Source organism: Dendronephthya gigantea, unplaced genomic scaffold (assembly GCF_004324835.1).
Source record: "Dendronephthya gigantea isolate DGI-Jeju-01 unplaced genomic scaffold, DenGig_1.0 000020F, whole genome shotgun sequence".
Taxonomy (NCBI): domain Eukaryota; kingdom Metazoa; phylum Cnidaria; class Anthozoa; order Malacalcyonacea; family Nephtheidae; genus Dendronephthya; species Dendronephthya gigantea.
This window is the reverse complement of record NW_021163030.1, coordinates 492,459-513,794: the sequence shown is the minus strand read 5'-3', so window position 1 is coordinate 513,794 and position 21,336 is coordinate 492,459. Positions and strand designations below refer to the sequence as shown.

The following is a 21,336-nucleotide window of genomic DNA, read 5'->3' as shown; positions in this document are numbered from 1 at the left end:
TCCAGTACCATGCTATTAGCTGAACAAATTGCCTGTTCATGTTTTATCCGAATACGGGTCAAACGTTGTAACATTTCTTGGTAGAATTAAAATCTATTGCTCAGTTGATTCCATTCCTTGTCTCATTTGGAGTATCAAGTTGGATTGTATTTGAATGATTGGATTCAGTTTCTTTATGACATTCAATTCTATCCACTTCATAGACATTCATTCATTTTGTTCAGTGAGCATTCGAACTAATGACTATCAAATATGAAACTAAAAGTAATTATGACCACAAGAAAAATTAGAGGCGGGGCAGAAATCGGACAAATGTTAGTAACATTCCAGGAAAAGCGAAGAAGAAAGTAAATAATTCATTATATTAATAATTAAATAATAATTAAACATCTTATTAACAAATATTTATCTTAAAATGGTAAAACGGAAATTTTTTATACTTCATCATATGTAATAATTCACAGTATCTCCAGATCAACATGGCGTACTTCTGGATTTTTATTCTGCAAAAGAAAACAACAGTTTTGATACTTCTACACGCGATTGATTACCTGACTTGTGTGTGCCCAGGCGCCTTGTGTTTTAGAGAACACACGTGCACTCGCCTTAATATTCCTCTCAATTCTATCAACTTCTTGACCCAAAGTATCAATAATTTGTTCCCCATGATCCATTAGAAACCGTTCAAGTTCCTCAGGCGTCTGAATATCCCGCACTTCCTAATGAAGAAGATGCCAAACTATTAGTCCTATTGGTCCCACATAAATTAATCTAGAAAATCATTTCTTACATAATTGCGCCAGCAAAGCATAAAGAAAAAGTTGTCATGAATTTTCATTCTTAGCTGGGGAGTCCTATTGAGCAATTTCATACATTACAATGTTTGTTAAACGCTTCCATTTTTTGCTCTGGAAATTTTCGTGCCGTCTTCGCGAAGGGTACTGCTTGCGTTAAGTACTGTATCGTACTACAGGACGATGTACCTTTAGTAATTGAGTGGTCTCTTTTCTGCTTAAATGTCGTCTAGTTATTTCTCTGCCATCAAAATTGATTTCAGCTTTGAATCTCACCGTATCTGCGCCTGAATGTGGCCATAAAATATATATTAAACATTATTAACCCAAAAGACGCATATGGAGTATACTGTCCCCAGTGGCGTATTCATATATTCGTGATACGCAGGATTAATTTCTTTTCAAACAATTGTCTTCAGTCAGTCAGTTAACATGAATATATGAATATCGCTCCCCCCCCCCAATTATCGATGCTGGCTACGCCGCTGACTGTCCCTAATACACACAGAAAAAAAAGACAAATCTGGCTCATGTAGATACTTCTGAGGCGTTTAAAAATCGTGAATAGCTCTATCTATGCAGCCAACCGGCCTCTGAGATATCCAAGATAGTGAATTGAGAGTAAACAGATATTCAGTAGTGAAAACTACTTTTTTTCACTTCCAGTGCTTGGGTTCTTTTGTCCCATTCTTACACAGGAGCAAAAGTATAAAACTAGGCAAGTAAGTTAAATAGTGAAGTAGGTATGGCTACTACCTAACTCCGTTGCTTTCACGTCATGAATAGATCTATAAGAAAACTATATATATGAAAAATATTCCTGATGAATTGCAGATCAAAATCTTTTTTTTTTTAAATTACCTGACCATTATATCTTGTTCTAAAACGTTCATAATTTGCTTCAAACGATCTTCTGGTATTGATCTGAGATTCATAAGTATAATAAAGTCAATCATCGAAAATCTTAAAAACGAAATTATATGCAAACAGCCGGGAAATTTGTTGCCGTGAAGCAGGGCTATTGCTGCCACACGCGATGTTTTAGAAAAATTCGAAATAACGTTCTGTAAGTTAGAACAAATTAGACCTCGAAACAGTCGAAAAAAGAATCTGACTTTATAAATCATGTAGCTAGTCATTTTAATGAATATATTACAAAATTCCTCAATAGCTATTTAAATATTAACCTTATAACGAAATATATTCAAGTTCATGTACGTTAGTACAATAATAAATGTCGCATTCATACCTGCCAACTAAAAAATCAGCGTTTCGTCTTATTAAAAATATCGCGACGGCACCCAATAGTCCTGAAACAAATGAGGTGAAATGATTATGAGAACAAGAACACGTGGGTAGGTAGAAATATCACAAAAAAATAGGATTTAAGCGCGAAGAGTGAGATCTGCAATCAGAATACCTCCAATAGCAATAGACCCAACAGCATCATAAACAACATTTCCAGTGTACGAGGTAAGTCCTAAACACGATGCTGCTATTAACAAACCAGTTACAGCTGCTCCATCTTCAGCTAACACTGCAACAGCACTTGGATCACGACCACGAACAACTACATTAAATTCATAAACACTTTATACAGTCAACCAACTATACATTCATCAACCACGTACCCAAGGCTTTCTCGTAGGGGGAGGAAAAGGCCCTGGAAAAGGCTGCCCACGGGGCACAATTTTTTGGAGTATTCGGTCAACCCAATACCTTCTCCTCACCCCTACGAGAAGGCCCTGGGTACGAGGTTGTACATTCATATATATCACGATCCTAATGGAAATGTTTGATATTTCATTTTTAAATCCTAGAAATACGTAGAATACTCGGTGAGATCCGAGCCTTTATTGACACAGCTAGGGAGTGTGTGTGGGGTAGAAATATTAGCTTTCACTTTGTTGAAATAACCCAGGTATATTTAGAGATCAGTGGAATGGAATAAATGTATAAAAAAGAGAAGCATGTTGTATCTCCAAAAGGCGCAAACTCAGCATGCATAAAACTCACCATAATCAGAAAACGAAACACCAGCCTCTCTTGCGCTCATGGAGACTTGATTGACAGCCATAACAAACGTCGCTAAAAACATTGCATATATTCTTTGTGTTAGCGTCCGATAAATTCACGCCCAAGATGCAACTGTTTTGTAATAACTCGGTCTCATACCTCCCTCTGCCAGAAGAGAGCCAAACAAAACAGAAAGTGCCTAATATAAAGATAACGGTCAGATATTGATAGTCAGTGACTATGAAATTAAAAATGCATGAAATTTAACCATTGTGTCAAAACAACGACTTGTTTGTCTTGAAATGAAAAGCACTTACCAAGGGTAGTGAGGCAAGAACAGGAGGATTAAATAAATCACTAATACCATGATATACTGAAACACCAGAACCAAGGAAAAATATCCCAACGCCACTGATTAAAGAATAAACATATCGCGCCCGTGACCACCCATATCTATAGAAAAACACTGATCATTGACGTTACAGGATATAAACGTGCATCGCAGCGACTTTGAATATAATTTTATTACATCTTCTGTAACGATATAAAATTGTCTCTTTTTGGAAGTTGTTATTTCCATGTATAGAAGAAGTGTACGGTCAGCTACAGTATTTCAATCTTCTACTCAATGTAACCTTTACTTACGGGTGATCGACAGAGGGAGCTTTAATGGACTGCAGAATACCAAACGCCAGTAAACACTGAAAACGTAAAATGCCCTGTCAATATGACATGAATTGTATCCGTACGAACGTGAGCAGTACTTGTTCATTTCAGTCTTCTTGTATATCAAGAGTCGTAATAATTATGATGCGACGACTTACCTGGTTTGCAAAATCAGCTAATGAATGAACAGCCTCTGACAACATGCTGGCAGAACCTGTGTACAAATATGCTCCAAATTTAAACACCATCACTGTAAAATTGCTAAAATAAACAAAACTACATATTAAACAAATTAATAATGTGGCAAATTATCGCCACTATGAGAAGTGTCTTTAAACAATGCAGTTATAATTCATTTTAAATTTGAAGAATTACATATTTAAGCGTACCTTATAATAGCATAAGTTACAACTCGTGCAGAACCTTTGAGAAAGTTTACTCTTTCGGTATGACCACCGTAAACCTCAAAGAAACATTTTTAATCGTAGAAATATCAGGCAAAAAAGATACGTATACATCAAATGATGAATGTTATACAATTATTCTGTAGAGATGAAACGTGCCTTTACTTCATTAGCAATGGGTAAAGGAACAAATATATAGACTTTCAATGAATATATACGCTCCTGGAAACTACATACGACGGGGGTGGAAACGAAACAAACATAAAACTGTACACCATGGAGTGTACATATTGAATAAAGGTAAACTGACTATTTTAATAACCTTCTTATCAGCATCAATTTTCGTTTGATCTTTTATAGTTTTCTTTAAATGGCCGATCAAACCACTGAAATCTAAGAATAGATCATTTGATCCAACATGAAGGTGACAGGTTCACTGTGAGTTTATTGACAGGATTGGGTAATTTGGGTTGTTTAAAGCCAAGTTAAAAAGCCTGTAACTCTATTTTGTTAATACATTATTGATTATTGCGTTAGAAATCGGTTACAAAAGTTTGGGGAAATTTCTTTCAAACCTCAAAACCCGATAAGCTGTTTCAATGTCAGTAGCTAGATTAGGATTGCGCAAAAAACAGCAAAACAATCACTAATCTTTAACCAATGAATATTAAACTTAAAGTATCTTCTGTCATAAGGATAAATTAAAGATATACGAAGGTTTTGGGTATCCAATGGATTGCACAATGCAACAAAGATTGATTATCATGCAATTAAGCTTGAATCTAAGTGGAGAATGTGCCTTAATGCGATACGTACGAGAACACTATGACTTCATAGGTCTAGACTCAAGGTGTGTCAGTACCTCGTCTGTATGTTTCATCCGCTTCAAGTTGCTTCTGTCTTTCACGATGTTTGTGTTTGATACTTGCTATGCTACCATGTTTTTCAATTGCTCTATAAATGTTATTGCATGCACAGTGTTATTACATGTCTTTTGTGATGTCTTTGCTTTGGTGGTCCATTGCTCCACCAACACTCACAAGAACAAAATAATTGGGCATGGAGATAGATCACCTTGGACCATGACTGAAGAATTATTTTTCATCTCTCAAAACAGCCCCACTTATCATGCCTGCTGGGGTCAAGTTGGCTTCACCACAGAGAAGACAGCAAAGAGGGGGCATGTGATTCTTTATTAAATGGTGATGTAATGCCAAAAATGTAGATAAGGGTAAATTATAGATTATTATATAAATTGGGGCATTTCACCCAATCAAGATAAAATATGAAAGAGTTCACAGTTAATAGGAAAGTGAGAAGAAATAATAAAATACTTGTAAGCTTTTCAATTTCTTCACCTTTTCTTTACTTGAGATTTCAAGTAACAATATGTAGGAAGTTCAACCTCTGAACTATACGCATTTCGAACTGTGATTTTCTGAAGACCTTCAAGATCACTATAGAAACGAGAGAGGTTTGAAAATTAAACCATACAAGTATAAAATGCTATATTTACAGGCAGAGAAGCAAAAGTAATATTCACAATATGGCAGATCTAGCATAAGTCAAAATAAATTACTACAGCATAATTTTAAATTCAAATTAAGCACCTAAAAAAAGCACCCAGGGAGAAAACAAGTTGTCCTTACCTTTGGTTGAGAATATAATCATTAATGGCCCTTGTTTCAGTCACATATGTGTTTTCATCATGAGCAGCATTATAGTCAACCTTACTAAGCTGAATGTCTACATTTGAGAAGAAAACACCTGCAATTCAACTATGTACCTCATGTAGTAGTGTATCAGGTGAGGTTCAATGATAGAAATCAATGAAACATCCTTTTCTATAAATGTTCTTGCATATGGGAATTCAAATTATAGAGCAATAATCACAGTAAAACAGTAACTAAAGCAGAGCAATGTGGATTTTGTCAGGAAAATATTGTAATACCATTCTTTTTCTTTGAAATGTCATCACTTGACATTTGTTGACAGCAGGATGTTGACAAAATCCTTCGAGGGTTTAAATTCTTTAGAATTGCTCTAAGACTTTTATGACAACCTGTAATGATGTATTTTATAGAGATTAGTTGAAACAAACTATATTGAGTTATGATGGAAACCATGCGTCCTGACTTCAAATTTCTCATACAAGTTGCTATTGAGATGTTGTTTGATAATAGTATATGGGATCATGCATTCTAATTTAATGTATAGTTTAATGCATGCTATAAAGCCTATAATTATTATTGTTTATTTTATTAATGTTATATATTTCAAAACTGAAAGGTTATCTTAACTATTATTGCTGACATCAGCAATTTCTATGACCAATTGTTAACTTGGAGAATAATCATGAAATGAAAAAGTGGAAACAATATTTAAAGGCTCTCAAAAACCTTACAACAAAACTGTACTCAACACCATAAAGCCAAATAAAGTTAGCTGTAAAATCTAGACAATATTTCATTCAAATGACTGAATGGTGGTCATTCATGAATCCACAAACGACAAACCTGCACAAAGATGAAGTTTTCTGAAATTTTCGAAACATTTCTTCGACATCATTGCATTCTTATCATGGGTTTGCAAAAGTTCTCTTCTCACGCTACAAAATAAGTTGTAAGATAATCGATTCATTATTTTTTCAAGATCAAACATCAAATACTGTGCACAATATCTTTTTAAAATTTCATGATTTTTTTCACTTTGTCTTATACTTCATGTAATTTGAGTGTAAATGATGAAAGAAAGGGAAGTCCTGGGCCTGGGACGACTGTCATGTGACCGCATGTGACTTTCTTATTTTCCAATTCACGCGAATTAAGTGGCATTCTCGCCCAATTTTTTTCAATAAAACTTGGTGGGTTTTCTAGTTTATTTCATTTCAAAATGTCGTCTGCAAATGATCCGACTAAACCACCCTATGTGCATTTTTTTGGAGTAATGGGAGCGACTGCAGCTATGGTTTTTAGTGGTAAGTCTAAAGGTTCTCTTCAGGACTGTAAACGTCGCCATCTTTGTTGGCTAAATGAAGAATGTCATATTTAGCTTTAGGAGCTGCTTATGGCACGGCGAAAAGCGGCACAGGAATCGCTGCTATGAGTGTGATGAGACCTGAACTGATTATGAAATCTGTTATCCCAGTCGTAATGGCCGGTATTCTTGGGATTTATGGCTTGGTGGTTGGAGCTTTGATCGGAAATGGAAGTGAGTAGACACTAGACACGCTTCACGTCATATTTAATTTGATGGATTTTTCAGCAGTTTCAACGTGTATATATCTGTTTTATTTGGCCTTTTTGATTGAAATAACTTGACAACAATGCTACTACCTTTTTTAAATCCAATATTGTACATATTTATATAAGTTAGATGTCACGTATTTCATAACATCGATATCAGTATAAAAGTCGTCAGGGACGTTGTATAGATCATCAACTGAGTTTCATTTGAGTACTGTGCATTTTATACTTCAACTAGTTTTCTCTTTTCACTTTGCAAATCAATACAATTATTGTGAAATGAATTATTGAAATGAAGTCTTGCCAGAGTTTTGGATGATAATTGGATTAGATCTTATGAAATAATACTTTTCCAAACTTTACTATGATGTACTTGTTATGTAAAACTTGTTACATATACTTACTTTTTCTTTTCTAGTGGATGCAAGCTACACATTATATAAGTAAGTATGGTCATGTCTCCATAAATCAAATTATTTCAGCCTCATCCAGGGCATAGTGCATAATATATCACATATAGTGGGTTCTAAATATATATATAGGGATATGTGTATTCAAAAATCATCCGGTGTCTTTCCCCACTGTTTGCCCTGTATTTGAGCTATTCGACCCTCTAAATTGTTTCACTTTTGCTTTGGCAAAATCTGGCAGTTTTGCCAACAGAGGTAAAAACATTATATTCTTCAGAATTTGCTGCGGCTAATACAGAGGCAAGTTACAAGGACTGGTTGTGTTTATAGGCTATGGGTTTATAAACAAATGTTAATATATTTGTATAGGAGCTTCTTGGATTTAGGAGCTGGCTTGAGTGTTGGTCTCAGTGGGCTTGCTGCAGGTTTTGCTATTGGTATTGTTGGTGATGCAGGTGTACGTGGTTCTGCACAACAACCACGTCTCTTTGTTGGAATGATCCTTATCCTGATTTTTGCTGAAGTTTTGGGGCTTTATGGTTTAATTGTTGCTCTTATATTACACACAAAATCATAAACTTCTAACTATCATAACATTATTTTATTTTCAACATCTGTACTAAAACCAAGTCATACCATTATCAATCAGCAACAGCGTCCGGAATTGTAATTTCTGGCTTAAATTCTCGCTAGTTTGCAATAAGGCAAATCAAATGTGCGTAAATTGTTGCTGTATTTAATTTCCACTCTTAATTATATTGTGTAGCTTACTGCATTAATAAAAATGTGAATATTGAATGAAGACTGTCAATTTTAAGTTCATTTAGAGCAATAAAAATTATTGTTGCAAAACATCATTGTTCTAATTTAATGTTTTTGGGTTTGGTTGCTGTCTTGACCCTGATTATCCAGTGTTTAGGAAGAGAAGGAATAAGGACTAAATATGAAATTACTTGCAGCATCTTTAGACAACTTCACATTAAATGTGCTTCAACAACCACTTCTTGATGTTTCAAGCTAAGAGCCTTCTGCAGGGGGTTAAGTGTCATACTAAATCTCCTAAAAAGGCCCTCCAGGGAGAAACACCACAAAGGGTCCATTTTAATCAGTTGTTATACCTTATTTGATGCGTGCAGTATTTAGCATAGTCACAAAACAGAAGATACAACAAAGATCTGTTGAAAATAGCCAGGAAATGTTTTACATTATTGCCGACTTGCGGTTAAAACTTAAAACTTTAGTTCCAAGTTTCTAAAATTTAGGCTGTATCCTCTGATAGGGCAGAATTGTTGTACTATCCTCTGATTGAAAGGACTTACATATGATGCACATTACCAAATCAAATCCATCCAAACAGATCCATCGTTTTTTTCAGTTGACATCTAAAACCTTAGCTAACAAGGAGTTCAAACGTGCCACCATTGGACGAGGATCATCGATCAGCCCGGCAGATATTAATCCATTGTCATACAACTAAGAAAAAGTGAAAAACTGAATCCAAAAATACAAACCAAAAATAATTTTTAAGAAAAAAGATAACGCGGTGAAGCAAAAATTGGATGAAACAATCATCCGGACTTTTGCGCTGGATTAAAAATGAAGTTTGGGATTATCAAAAATTTCGAAATGTCGTCACGTTTCATTTTGATTTGAGTCGCAGGATTGCGCGAAGTGTTTAAAAATCCTTATTATAATTTTATTAAACCAGGAAAAACATGGGTTACCTGCTCAGCAACAAGTTTTGCAACCTTTGGATCCGAGTCCATGATCTCATGGAGCTTTTTAATGACGTCATGACTAAAAACAGGAAGGTTTTCAAAAGAATCAGAAACCGCACAAAAAATTGACCTCTTAATAGTTCATTTTTCGACTATATTTCGTACGGCATTAAAAATGACGAAGGCGATGAATAGGGACAATATTATTCTACCTTTGTCTATGATCTTAGTATGGAGACGAAATATTCGGACTCAAAATATTTCAGATTTTCTTTGCTTTTTGTTTGATCTTTTAGTTTAGTTTTTTAGTTTTGTAAATTGGCCTTTTTGCTGCGACTTTAGAGTTTAGGTGTAATTTTCTTCATATAAACTAGCAAAGTAAATGATGTTACCTTGGATTTATTTCCATTGTTGGTTGCAGTACATCAAACTTCATATTTTCTAATTGTTCAGCATGAGGAGCTGATTTTATTATCTTTAACCAACGTCTGGCAGCCGCCATATCAGCCACTGTGATCATTACGGGATGATTTGTCAAACGGTGAGATACCTAAAGAAACATACTCAGTCATTCTCGTTTATATTCCTACGACTCAATTGAAACTAGAATTAGCCATAATCGCAACAGCTCTGTTAGTAAATGAGATTGCTTGGATTTTTTTTATATATACTCTATATACTTTTTAAGTGAGCTGTAAAATATCGACACGAGGAACAAACCGTAAGTTGCAAGTTTTATCGACCATGAGTTAAATACCTTGACACTTGCGACTTTTTGTTTCCCAAATAAATTTTCCATCCATTTTGCAAGTTGATCAGAATTTTCTTTTGATAAACGTTCACCCTCTGAAATGGTGATGCATACGAGAGGTTTAACTTGGGCGTCGCGATTATTCCTAAGCGTATACTTTTCTCTTTGCAACGCTTTCATAGTAACTATCTTTTACAAACAAAAACATTCCTCTTTATGGGATGAAACACATTTAACTGTAGTCGTGAATAGACCATTGTATAAACTAATCCTTACTATCACATACAAAGTCATAGATAATAGATAATCTCGCCTCAAAAAATACCACCACACATGCAGACACAAGATTACAATAAAACCCCGATACCTGCAGTATCGCCGCTAGTTTCGTCAACTTCTTGACTGGTGGACAAATACGTTTCTGCTGATGTCACAGTTCTACCATCAAACTTTTTTAATTGATGTAAAACCATTTCATCGTTATCGTCGTAGGTAAACAAAACCTAGGAATTAGGGTGGATTAACTTTTTAAACATTGTAGATTTATTCACTGATATTTTGGTAAAATTCTCGCGCGCATACACGATACCCACCTCAACGTCATTTTTCTTTAAAGCTTCAAAGTATGGTGAGGTTTCTGCAAGTTCCCGACTAAAGAAAATAGTGTAAATGTTTAAAGCACAGAGCATGTGTTTGACATGTGGTCGAAAGTTTAAGTTTTTTGATGATGAAAATTGCCATAGAACTCACAGAGTATGGAACTCACAGAGAATTTTATGGGACCCACAGAGGATGGAACCCAGAAGGTGTCGAACCCACAGAGGATGGAACAGGGTATGAAACAAACAGTTTAAGAACCCACATGGTAAATTATGGGACCCACAGAGGATGGAACAGGGTATGAAACAAACAGTTTAAGAACCCAGATGGTAGATTATAGGACCCACACAGGATGGAACAGGGTATGAAACAAACAGTTTAAGAACCCACATGGTAGATTATGGGACCCACAGAGGATGGAACCCAGAGTATTTAAAAGTATAATCATGCACGTATCAGGACTGCTACATTATTATGCTAAACGTTGTAACATTACTAATGGTAGCGGGGTTTTTTTAAATCATAAAATATATAAAAATCATAAGAACCTGGGTGCACAGATGTAATAAATTGACTTTTGAATCGGTTTCATCCGGGATACGTAATGCTCCAACGAAATTAGATCTCCAGCCTTTTCATTGGACGATTCAAAACGCAACAATTTTGCAACATCTTCTTTCAAATGTTCGTCATTTGTGACCACAACACCCTCTCGGAGGAAAATGCCATATTCTTTAAAAAATTCTTCGTATTTAACTCTATCTTTACGAGCTTGTTCTTGAAGAAACTTTATTAACCGTCTTGTCAAAACATCTTTCAATCTTTGAATTAAAGCGCTGTCTTGAAGCATTTCCCGACTCAGATTGAGCGGAATATCTTCACTATCGACGACACCACGAACAAATCTTAACCATTCAGGTAACAACTTATCAGACTTCGTCTGTATGACCACGCGACGACTAAACAGACTAACCCCAGTCTCCATGCGACCAATACCGTACAACTCTGGTACACGCTCGGGAATGTAAAATATACTGCGGATGTTTAATGGTGCATCCGCTTTGAAGTGCAAATGATATCGAGGTTTATCGAATGCGTTTGAAATAAACCGGTAAAATTCCTGAAAATAATATATCACAATTTTATAAAAAAAATTCTTTCATGCTAGTCTTGACGTCACGAGGACACTGCATGCAGAAATATATCATTCTAGTTATCTCATAATTTTATTTTTCCGAATGGAAGGAGGGCAACCGGCTGGGGATGTTCGTCGAAGGAAGCAGCAGCACAAAGCAAGAGAAAAGATAATAAAAAAACACAAAAAATTTCCGCTAAATGATGTGATCAAAATAAACTCTAGTCACCACGATGCTTGATGATTGAAAAGTTTTGTGCATCGTCTTTCTCAGATTAATATTCATGGCAAATACCTCTACCTTGGCTCTATTCGTAGCCAGCGGGACGATTTTTTTGAAAGTCATTGAACAAAGGAATATTTGATTTTTTTGGACGTCATTGAAAATAGAAATTCTACCAATTTACCATTCCGGAATAAAGCGCTCTCAGTTAAACCACGCACAATTTTGGGGGAATTGGTACGGATGAAATTTTAAATTCCGTACTGAACCTAAAATCGTGCGGGGCTTAGCGCAGTCGGGTTGGCTGCACAAGTTTCCCACCTTGCTGTTCTTAGTTGCAGGGTACAAATGGATTTCAGTTTGATTAAAAAAAGACCCCGAATTTTTATACCTCGTGTTGCTCTTCAGTAACATGTTTTGGATCAAGAGTCCACAAAGGCTGAAAGAACAACAACAAATACAAAGCAATTACAATCATTTATAACCATCTACTATCACGAAAGACCCAAACTTGAACCTACCTCGACAGTATTTATGCAAACACCGTTAAGAAATATCGGAAATCCTACAAAGTTGCTGTACTTTTTAATAATCTCTGAAAGAAAAGAAGCAGAGAATAGCAGCTGAAATCTGTTATTTGTAATTTTACTGTCTTGAATTTAAATATATTGAATTAAAAACGCACTAATTTTTGTTTCGTTTTTGAATTAAAATGTAGTGCATCAATAGGCACAAACATGATTCCCTTTTAATAAAAATGCGTACAGTGTACAATATGTACAAGTTATATAAATTTAATATAGCTACCTTCCACTTCAGTCTTCAATGAAAATCGTCTGCAATCATTTTTCAAATGAACAATAATTTTTGTTCCTCTTGCAACACCTTCAGCTTCGGCAATTTCATAACTTCCAGTTCTAGTGAAGTGTGTGAAAGATATAAAACAATTTTTAATGCAATTACCATCTGCTTGTCTCGATCACTGCAGGCAAATAAGATGTAAACACAATCTATACATCAACTCACCCATCAGATGACCACAAATATCCCTTACTATCTGGCAAATATGACTTTGTATAAACATCAACTTTATTCGCGACCATGAAAGCAGAATAAAATCCAACTCCAAACTGACCAATAATATTTTCAGCACTACTTGCTGAACTGTCGCCTTGCTGAAGTCTTTGAACAAAAGCTTTAGAACCTGAACGAGCGATTGTTCCTAAATTTTCAATTAATTCTTCTTTAGTCATTCCTGTTCCATGATCTTGCAAAATGAAGGTTCCAGTCTCTTCATTTGTAGCTAAATGAATCTCTAAACTTTGTTCTTTCTCTGTCATCTCAGCCCCAGTTAAAAATAAATGTCTGAGTTTTTCCATTGCATCAGATGAATTTGAAACAAGTTCACGAATAAACACCTAGAAGTATCATGAAATTTTGACCTTGTTAGAAAAAATGGAACAAAGAAAAAACAAGAACAATAAAGATGTCACATTTCTAAAACACTAAACTTACTTCTTTCTCAGAATAAAGAGATCGGGCAACAATATCCAACAATTGTTGAGTCTCCGCTTGAAAACTGTGCTTATCTCTTGGTCCTTTAGACAGAAATAAACCACAATTAGGCTTTAGTTTGTTAAAAGGTAAGCCATGTATGTACACTAGTCGACATGCAGCTTGATATTAAAAATTTCTAGTGTGACTTTCTGTACAGTATTAACCTTATTACTGGGGATGCAGCAATCTTCATAGCAATATACAATATTATAAAGTAATGTGTTTTACAAACCTGAAACTGACTCAGTTTCCTGAATGACATGTATAAAATCCTGGTCCTCATCCACACCATTTTGGGCTTCAGGCTAAAATACAAGGTAAAAATATGTCAAGCCAGTTATATGTAAATAACTGTTTTTATTGTTAATGTTCAGAGTTGGGATGCCATTGATGGCTTAGAAGACTACCTTAAAATGAAGATCATGCACTTATTGAACATTCATCAAGGGCATTTATCTACCTGTATTGGCTCTTCAGAGGAAGTTGATGAATATCTCACTGTTGGACAAAATACTCCTATTGTTATTTCTAATATAAGAAAGACAAAGTATATAAAGTGCAGATTTACGAACATTATAACAAGAAGCTAACTTTTCATCTTTGATGTGAATCATTTTTGAAGCAAATAAAATACGATATGGAATTGCATGATTATGACCATTTGCACCATTATGCAGCCTCAAGGAGATGTATAGAGCTACTGTGCAGGTGAAGAGTGTCAGATTTTGAAATGAGGGAACTCCAACACATTGTTCATTTAGGAAAGTCTGCCGTGCCCGTCAATACACAATGTCACAAGTCTCTGTTCACAAACTATCAACAAGAAATGACTATTCTGCTTATTGAAAGATTTTGTGGTTGTTACATGATTGTCAATACAAGATTGTAACAATGTTACATCACAGATGTACCATAGACTTTTTGTCACAACAAGACACTCAGGGGCAATATGTTGCTATTGTTCCGTATGTACTTGATGTAAACTTGGGCAACAGCGTATAGTCCATATACCTGGCAAGTGTTTCAGCAAATATTTATTTGTGTTTCTGCTGTGTCTCTCAAGACCTGGCCCAGAGGCCTGGCAGCACATGCACAAGAAACTGAAGAAAGTGGGTGAACTAATTCATCTCTGGCTCTAAAATATTGATTTTTTTCTCTTTCTGACTCTTTCACCCTTCCTACAAATCGTATAAACTATTTATCTCAGTAATAAAATTTCTGAGCTATTATATAGCGTTCTGCCATCAAATAACTATCAATTTACCTTTGTGTCTGTGATTTTCAAATATTGCCACATAAGGTCTGCACATGGAAACACCACGTGTTAAACACATTCTGGAAGCCAGCCGAGGGAAAGCTTTTACCTGATGCAATCTACTCATTTTTCCAGTTTTTCCAGTATATCTAAATCTACTTTCTTGTCGGGATGAAAATTTATTAAAAAGATAAACTAATATATACAATATTGCTTTAATAACTTGCGTTGTATTTCCCTTTGCACATTTTCGACATTTTCAACCGTGAGATGGTTTGGAACCTGGAACGAACCGTGCTCGAGGTGCGTGGATAGTTCGTGGAAATCGCGTGGAGAAGTTTTGTCGTGCAGAACAACACGATTTATAAATACTGTATCTGTCTGTCATCTGTGACTGTATATATTTATGCCGAAGAATTGTTCATCGTTATGGCATTAAATAAACTCGGTATTAATGCTGTTGATGTAAAAGACAAAAGAGTTTTGATAAGGTAAGCTTGGGCTTTACGTAATCATTTGAAGATTGACGTGCATTCGTGTAGACTGTACATGTAGACTGTTGAGGCACAGAGGCAGTAGACCTAGATACTATTTTTAAAGAAAATAAACCTGACACATAAGACTCCCTCAAACCAAAAGGTATTGTTGTGATCAGTTTAAGAGTTAGCTATTAATATTAAAAAAATTTAGCGTGAACTGGAGTTGGTAGGTCTTCAACCTGCCGAACCTAGCACAGGGGGGGGGGGGTGCTTGTATAAGCAATGGAGAATGCTCTATGATATCTTGGTTCATCTCATTCTAGTAATATAGGACAGTACATTTAGATGAACATAGAAGCAAGAGTAGAAAACTGGCAGTGTATATACCTAGTGCAATTACTTGCAGACTTTCATGCAATATGACCATGCAACTTTCATGTTATGAGAGGTGGTTCTGAATGGGTGTGGCACCATAAAAGAAAGGCAATATAATTCTGCTAACTTGGATGCTTAAATAGCTATAAGAAACATTTCACGCAAACACTTCCAAAGTGTGTATTTTGGAATTTTAAAATTATAATTGGTATCATATTTGAACAATAATCTACATTCAGTCTTCTCTACTTCTATACTGCAATAGTCACCATTTTAGACCATGTTATACATAACAATTTTAACAGAGTTGACTTCAATGTTCCATTAAAGGAAAAAGAAATAACAAATAATCAAAGGTTAGTCAATCACATTGTTAATAATCTCGTTAAGTTTCATTCGATCAGTCCCAGTGCTCTTTCATACAGAATGTGTATATCAGACAGCAAAAATTTATTAGGATGAGCGTTCCAAAAGATTTATTAACATCATTCCAGAATAGTTGCAGCTCTGCCAACAATACAATATTGTTTGGAAAATGGGGCAAACAATGTTGTACTAATGAGTCATCTTGGAAGACCTGATGGTTTAGTGAATGATAAATATTCACTTTCTCCTGTTGCTCAAGAATTAAGAAAACTACTTGAACGGTATGAACATTTATATCTGTTTTCATGTGCATATAGTTGCAATTTGCTCACAAATATTTTACATTCTTAAACTAGAGAAGTGCAATTTTTGTCAGACTGTGTTGGTTCTGAAGTAGAGGCTACATGTGCCAACCCCACAAAAGGTTTGCATGTAGTTCAATAAGAATATTCAGTCATTGTTATAAATGCTTATGAGTTAGTTTTACCAGAAGGTAATTACTCCTGTGTGTTTTTTCCCACGTTTTATTGCTGCTACGACTCTATAAAACATGTACAATAACTATATTGATATATATACCTATATAACATAGATCATTCGTGTTGTTTAACGTCAGGTGCTGTTATTCTTCTTGAGAACTTACGTTTTCATGTGGAGGAAGAAGGAAAAGGTGTTGACAAGGATGGAAAAAAAGTAAAAAAATCAGCCTTTTAATTTTAGTTTATATTTGCGAGCGAATCACGGATAAACTAAACCGTGTTTGCTATCACTAATCGCTCCATCATTCATTGTTACCCTATATACATTTCCTGTCCAAACGGTTCGTCTTTCCTTGTCCAAAGGGTTCAATTAACAAATGGCAAATCATATTTAGCGTTTGAAACTTCGTTCCTCCGGTGGATTAAGCATTTTACTGGACCTATTCTAACGAGCCAGAGGTACACAGTTCTGATGTACCACCACCTTCAACCTCTCTCACTACCCGTTTCATCAAATGGAAATAAGTTATCCTATATCAGGAAACTATTGTACTGACACAATCACTTTAAGGCTTGACATATTTTGACGCCTTGAAAACATTTTAACAGCGTGACTAACATTATCGTTCTATTTCAATGCATGCAATAATTATTTTGTTATAATTATTGTCTATTGAATCGTCGGCAAAGTCGTTCCCATAAAGTGGAAAAAAGTAACCCATACGCTTGGGTATAGTTTCTATACCTCAATGCATAGATAAAGGGATTAGCAATCGAGTTTATACCAACCAACTCCATTATGATGATGCGAGCAGAGTTCGAGAGATGATATCCTGACGTTTCAAGCGTCGCTGCGACAATACATGGAACAAAACTACACATCAGCACGGCAAAAATTACGGCAAATGTTTTTACATCTTTTAATCCCATTGCAAAATGATGTAACCAAGTCATCGTATTGTTAGTGGATTGTCCTGGGTCCTGACTCTGACAGTGGCTCAACATTAAAGACCTTTCTTTGTTTTTGTACTCGGACGATCCGGAACATTTTGTAGTTGAGAATTGCTATTAAACAAATGAAAACTGACAACAATGTGACATTCACCCACAAGGATGCTCTTGGAAACTCGCACCATTTTGAGTCCTTGTCTTTCTTCATGCAAATATATATTATTGGAAACTGAGCAAACGCAATCAACCAAATAGAAATGAGAACAATAGAAGTTCTTCGTGGTTTCACAATAAGTGGATATTTCATTGGTTTTGCTATGAATACATATCTGTCGAATGTCATCAATAAAAGAATTGACATTGAAAGAAATAAAGAAACATAAAATGCAGAACCCAATATCTTGCATAGTTGTGCATCGAATCTCACTTTATGTAGAGAAAAATGGACAATTTTTATAGGGTAAATTGTCAAACAAACAAGAAGATCAGCTAATGCAAGGTTTGCTAGCAACCAGCTGCTCGGGGTCTTGTCGCGGTTCAAAAATTTGTTATAAATAATGACAGCCATGTTTCCCAACGCTCCAACAAGTAGGAAGATGAGACTAAATACCAGTATTTCATATCTCTGAGATGATTCGCTTGAAATTGTTGAGTTTTGTGAAGTCATTGTGTTCTTTGTTGATATATGAGTTTTTTAAGGCTCCATTCATTGCTTGTATTGAAAACATCTGGTGACACTTAAAGCGAGACTTGAGGCATATATTTACGTTTAAAGCGTTGTGTAGATTTGAAGCATTAATATTCATTTAAGAAATATTGGAAAATTCTGTGAAAGTATGAAAATCATTACAAAAAAGTTTAATAAAAAACCCCGTGGTATAAAAGTAAGGATGAAAGTGTCGCCTGATCTAAATCATCTAATATCTTATACACTATTAGCGAACTCACGAAAATTTGTCACTGTAAATGTAACCAATCACAAGTTTATTAAAATAAATAATAGTCACTTTTTTATTGTGCATGTCGAGTTTACACTAATGTTGAGGTATCAGTTTGTGCATGGGCGCACCAATACGAACTGAAATATATTGACTCGTGGTGAATAATTATTTACGTTTATTGTAATTTGATGAAAGCCTCAGGAAAGGGGACGAACTTGTCAAAATCAGTGTGAATCTCAAGTATTCTAAATAAAACATGCAAACAGAACATAAATTAAGCCTAGTTTATAGAACTACATATAGTTTATCGATCTGAAACTAAATCTTACGTCGCCTCCTGCACAAGCATACAGTAATCTCGCAACTTTCGTGCTTATTCAGGTGAAAGCCAGCGATGAAGACATAAAGAAATTTCGCGAGTCACTTTCTAAACTTGGAGATATTTATGTCAATGATGCGTTTGGAACAGCTCATAGAGCTCACAGGTGATAAAATCATGACATCTTGGCATACGGGGATAGTGCAGATAATTAAAAAATGATCTTGTGAGATTTTATTCTTATTCATGTAGTTCAATGGTTGGAGTGAACTTGCCTCAAAAAGCAGCTGGTTTCTTACTAAAGAAAGAACTGACATATTTTGCAAAAGCGCTGGAATCACCAGTTAGACCTTTCTTAGCCATATTAGGAGGGTATGTCTTGGGACAACTGCAATGTATTATTTCCTGAATTGTGAATACCGTGCAATGTTTAATGAAAAACTAATTAAAGATACAATTTATTAGCCCAGTTTCCTCCAGGTATGAAATGTGGACGACAAACACGTATGCATTAAGGCTTTGTTTTTTCTTAGCGCTAAAGTAAAAGACAAAATTCAATTGATTGAAAATATGTTGGATAAAGTGAATGTGATGATTATTGCTGGTGGAATGGCTTTTACTTTTGCGAAAATTCTGCACAATATGACGGTAAAGTGAAGCTTTTTACTCGCCAGGACTTGTTGGTAATAGTATAAAGTCGTTTGGTTAATTTTTACACTACCCGAGATTTTTTAGTTGTTTCGTTTCATTATAGATTGGAAACTCATTATACGATGAAGAAGGTTCAAAAATTGTTCAAAAATTAGTGGATAAAGCGAAAGCAAATGGCGTTGAGTTTCATATTCCAGTTGACTTCAAAACTGGAGATAAATTTACAGCTGATGCTGCTGTTGGAGACGCTACATTGGAGTCGGGTATTCCTGATGGTTGGATGGGACTTGATATTGGACCAAAAACTATCGAGAAATTTACTAAAGATGTCATCCTCCAAAGTAAGACTATCGTTTGGAACGGTCCGCCAGGGGTGTTTGAATTTGATAATTTTGCAACTGGAACAAAGGCGCTTATGGATGCTGTTGTTGAAGTTACTAAGACTGGAGCAACAACTATTATTGGTGAGATTGATTAGGATGTTTTGAAGTGTTTCTCGTCGTCGACGTCCGAAGCAGTATATTAAATATGATCTGTCTCTAGGAGGAGGAGATACTGCCACGTGTGCTGCTAAATATGGTACTGAAAATCTTGTGAGTCACGTAAGCACTGGTGGTGGAGCAAGCCTTGAGTTGTTGGAGGGTAAACGAACATTATTAAATTATTCCATCTTTCGCGTGGGAATGAAAGTACCTGTCTAGAGTTGTCTAGTTTATATCATATATTTGTCTTAATACTTTAGCAACGATGAACCCAACCAACCGTAATAGCACTACGTGATGGACAAATGTCATATGCTTATATTCTCTTTTAGGAAAAATCTTGCCTGGTGTTGCTGCTCTTTCAGAGGCTTGATTCTCTTTGTTTTTCAATATTCTTGTTGCCATCGTTGATGAAATAAATCAATCCTCTATACATCTATACAAAAGTTGTGGCGTGTATCACTGAATCGTCTTTTAAGTATCTAATTTCACACATCAATATTGTTTAATCTGGCCTATTTACCTTTTGGTATGTATTAATCCGTGAATAGTAGATATTACGATACATCTTTTAATGTTTAACAGGTTCCAAAAAGTACAAAATAAATTGTAACTAAATTGTGTGTCTAGTTGTATTCTTTATCTGATAAGTATCCAATACAATGGCATGACCTCCACAAATACATGAAAATTTATGCAAACACATATGTAACCGCGATGTCGCGAAGTGGTTGCTCACCCGCCAAGGTGGAAATCTTTCCGTGTGTCAAACTAAAGTATAGACTATATGGTCTCTGTGTGTTTTCTGTGTATCAAACTGGAGTATAGACACTAATAGACTATATGGACTATATGGTCTCTGTGTGTCAAAATGGGGTATATGAACTATATGGACTATATGGTCTGTGTGTTCTCTATGTGTCAAACTGGAGTATAGACACTAATAGACTATATGGACTATATGGTCTCTGAGTCCGTGTGTCTAAATGGGGTATATGAACTATATGGACCATATGGTATCTGTGTGTTCTCTATGTGTCAAACTGGAGTATAGACTATATAGTCTGTGTGTTCTCTGTGTGTCAAACTAAAGTATAGACTATATGGTCTCTGTGTGTTCTCTGCATGCGTGTCGAAGCCGATTTTACTCAAGCCCGTTTAGCTTAAACGGTGGATAAGTTCAAAATAGAAAGCAAGTCTGACGTTTTATTCAGCAAGCGAATTAAGTAACAGTTTACAACTCATATTCAGTGTATAATACATGTTTATAATATTCAAGTTGACTCATTCAACTTCAACAGAGTTGTAGGAGTGTTACAACCGGCCCCTGGTGAGGAAGCATAGACTATATGAAATACATAAACGTTTATCATTTTTATGGCGGGTCAGATAAAACGATGTTTTTAAATCCCCTTAAACCATGGGTATGTCATCAACCGTCCCACTGCCGCCGTCATGCAATGCGCCAAACGGCAGGTTTTGAGTTTTTTGACCAGGGTTTCCCGTCTTGTTCGCTAGC

The 21,336-nt window shown here is 35.5% G+C and overlaps 4 protein-coding genes across 8 annotated transcripts; 2 read left to right on the top strand and 2 right to left on the bottom strand.

Annotated features, from left to right (window-relative positions):
• Positions 1 to 162: 162 nt before the first annotated feature.
• LOC114521486 (zinc transporter 9-like) lies at positions 163 to 6,577 on the bottom strand. 3 transcript variants are annotated; one of them, XM_028541953.1, is made up of 20 exons: positions 6,397 to 6,577; positions 5,832 to 5,942; positions 5,530 to 5,626; positions 5,239 to 5,337; positions 4,743 to 4,834; positions 4,203 to 4,273; positions 3,866 to 3,939; positions 3,635 to 3,737; positions 3,456 to 3,511; positions 3,128 to 3,263; positions 2,970 to 3,009; positions 2,811 to 2,882; positions 2,215 to 2,364; positions 2,044 to 2,104; positions 1,656 to 1,718; positions 1,551 to 1,582; positions 984 to 1,081; positions 606 to 719; positions 441 to 503; positions 163 to 243 (listed from the first exon to the last, which is right to left on the bottom strand). In XM_028541953.1, the coding sequence occupies exons 1-19, from the start codon at positions 6,539 to 6,541 to the stop codon at positions 459 to 461; spliced, it is 1,659 nt and encodes a 552-aa protein (XP_028397754.1). In that variant the 5' UTR covers positions 6,542 to 6,577; the 3' UTR covers positions 163 to 243; positions 441 to 458. The 3 variants fall into 3 exon arrangements, with proteins under 3 accessions (XP_028397754.1, XP_028397755.1, XP_028397753.1); XM_028541954.1 differs by having other exon boundaries at positions 191 to 258; XM_028541952.1 differs by lacking the exon at positions 163 to 243 and having other exon boundaries at positions 316 to 503.
• Positions 6,578 to 6,678: 101 nt separating this feature from the next.
• On the top strand, positions 6,679 to 8,354 carry LOC114521382 (V-type proton ATPase 16 kDa proteolipid subunit-like). Its single transcript, XM_028541811.1, has 4 exons — positions 6,679 to 6,857; positions 6,932 to 7,090; positions 7,544 to 7,568; positions 7,905 to 8,354. The coding sequence occupies exons 1-4, from the start codon at positions 6,773 to 6,775 to the stop codon at positions 8,110 to 8,112; spliced, it is 477 nt and encodes a 158-aa protein (XP_028397612.1). The 5' UTR covers positions 6,679 to 6,772; the 3' UTR covers positions 8,113 to 8,354.
• A 26-nt stretch (positions 8,355 to 8,380) lies between these two features.
• LOC114521381 (heat shock protein 75 kDa, mitochondrial-like) lies at positions 8,381 to 15,023 on the bottom strand. Of its 3 annotated transcripts, none has more exons than XM_028541808.1 (15): positions 14,784 to 15,023; positions 13,980 to 14,047; positions 13,752 to 13,824; positions 13,478 to 13,560; positions 12,989 to 13,380; positions 12,770 to 12,879; positions 12,484 to 12,557; positions 12,354 to 12,401; positions 11,153 to 11,724; positions 10,598 to 10,655; positions 10,372 to 10,507; positions 10,011 to 10,099; positions 9,646 to 9,803; positions 9,260 to 9,332; positions 8,381 to 9,008 (listed from the first exon to the last, which is right to left on the bottom strand). In XM_028541808.1, the coding sequence occupies exons 1-15, from the start codon at positions 14,899 to 14,901 to the stop codon at positions 8,907 to 8,909; spliced, it is 2,154 nt and encodes a 717-aa protein (XP_028397609.1). In that variant the 5' UTR covers positions 14,902 to 15,023; the 3' UTR covers positions 8,381 to 8,906. The 3 variants fall into 3 exon arrangements, with proteins under 3 accessions (XP_028397609.1, XP_028397610.1, XP_028397611.1); XM_028541809.1 differs by having other exon boundaries at positions 13,980 to 14,017; XM_028541810.1 differs by lacking the exon at positions 13,980 to 14,047.
• Positions 15,024 to 15,114: 91 nt separating this feature from the next.
• LOC114521433 (phosphoglycerate kinase-like) lies at positions 15,115 to 20,252 on the top strand. Its single transcript, XM_028541886.1, has 11 exons — positions 15,115 to 15,265; positions 15,934 to 15,984; positions 16,123 to 16,275; positions 16,351 to 16,418; positions 16,611 to 16,687; positions 18,747 to 18,850; positions 18,937 to 19,056; positions 19,218 to 19,332; positions 19,439 to 19,799; positions 19,879 to 19,977; positions 20,150 to 20,252. Exons 1-11 carry the CDS (start codon positions 15,204 to 15,206, stop codon positions 20,188 to 20,190), a joined length of 1,251 nt encoding a protein of 416 aa, XP_028397687.1. The 5' UTR covers positions 15,115 to 15,203; the 3' UTR covers positions 20,191 to 20,252.
• The last annotated feature ends 1,084 nt before the right edge of the window (positions 20,253 to 21,336 follow it).

Excerpts from the sequence above, each read along its gene's own strand:
- LOC114521433 (XM_028541886.1), top strand. The coding sequence starts at position 15,204 with ATGGCATTAAATAAACTCGGTATTAATGCTGTTGATGTAAAAGACAAA. Across the intron at positions 16,419-16,610 it reads ATGTGCCAACCCCACAAAAG|GTGCTGTTATTCTTCTTGAG; the intron begins GTTTGCATGTAG and ends GTTTAACGTCAG. Across the intron at positions 19,057-19,217 it reads TTCTTAGCCATATTAGGAGG|CGCTAAAGTAAAAGACAAAA; the intron begins GTATGTCTTGGG and ends GTTTTTTCTTAG.
- LOC114521382 (XM_028541811.1), top strand. The coding sequence starts at position 6,773 with ATGTCGTCTGCAAATGATCCGACTAAACCACCCTATGTGCATTTTTTT. Across the intron at positions 6,858-6,931 it reads TGCAGCTATGGTTTTTAGTG|CTTTAGGAGCTGCTTATGGC; the intron begins GTAAGTCTAAAG and ends TGTCATATTTAG. Across the intron at positions 7,569-7,904 it reads GCAAGCTACACATTATATAA|GAGCTTCTTGGATTTAGGAG; the intron begins GTAAGTATGGTC and ends ATATTTGTATAG.
- LOC114521381 (XM_028541808.1), bottom strand. The coding sequence starts at position 14,901 with ATGAGTAGATTGCATCAGGTAAAAGCTTTCCCTCGGCTGGCTTCCAGA. Across the intron at positions 10,100-10,371 it reads AACTAGCGGCGATACTGCAG|AGGGTGAACGTTTATCAAAA; the intron begins GTATCGGGGTTT and ends TCACCATTTCAG. Across the intron at positions 9,009-9,259 it reads CAAAACTTGTTGCTGAGCAG|TTGTATGACAATGGATTAAT; the intron begins GTAACCCATGTT and ends ACTTTTTCTTAG.
- LOC114521486 (XM_028541953.1), bottom strand. The coding sequence starts at position 6,541 with ATGTTTGATCTTGAAAAAATAATGAATCGATTATCTTACAACTTATTT. Across the intron at positions 4,274-4,742 it reads GGATGAAACATACAGACGAG|ATTTCAGTGGTTTGATCGGC; the intron begins GTACTGACACAC and ends ATCTATTCTTAG. Across the intron at positions 504-605 it reads GAATTGAGAGGAATATTAAG|AATAAAAATCCAGAAGTACG; the intron begins GCGAGTGCACGT and ends TTTCTTTTGCAG.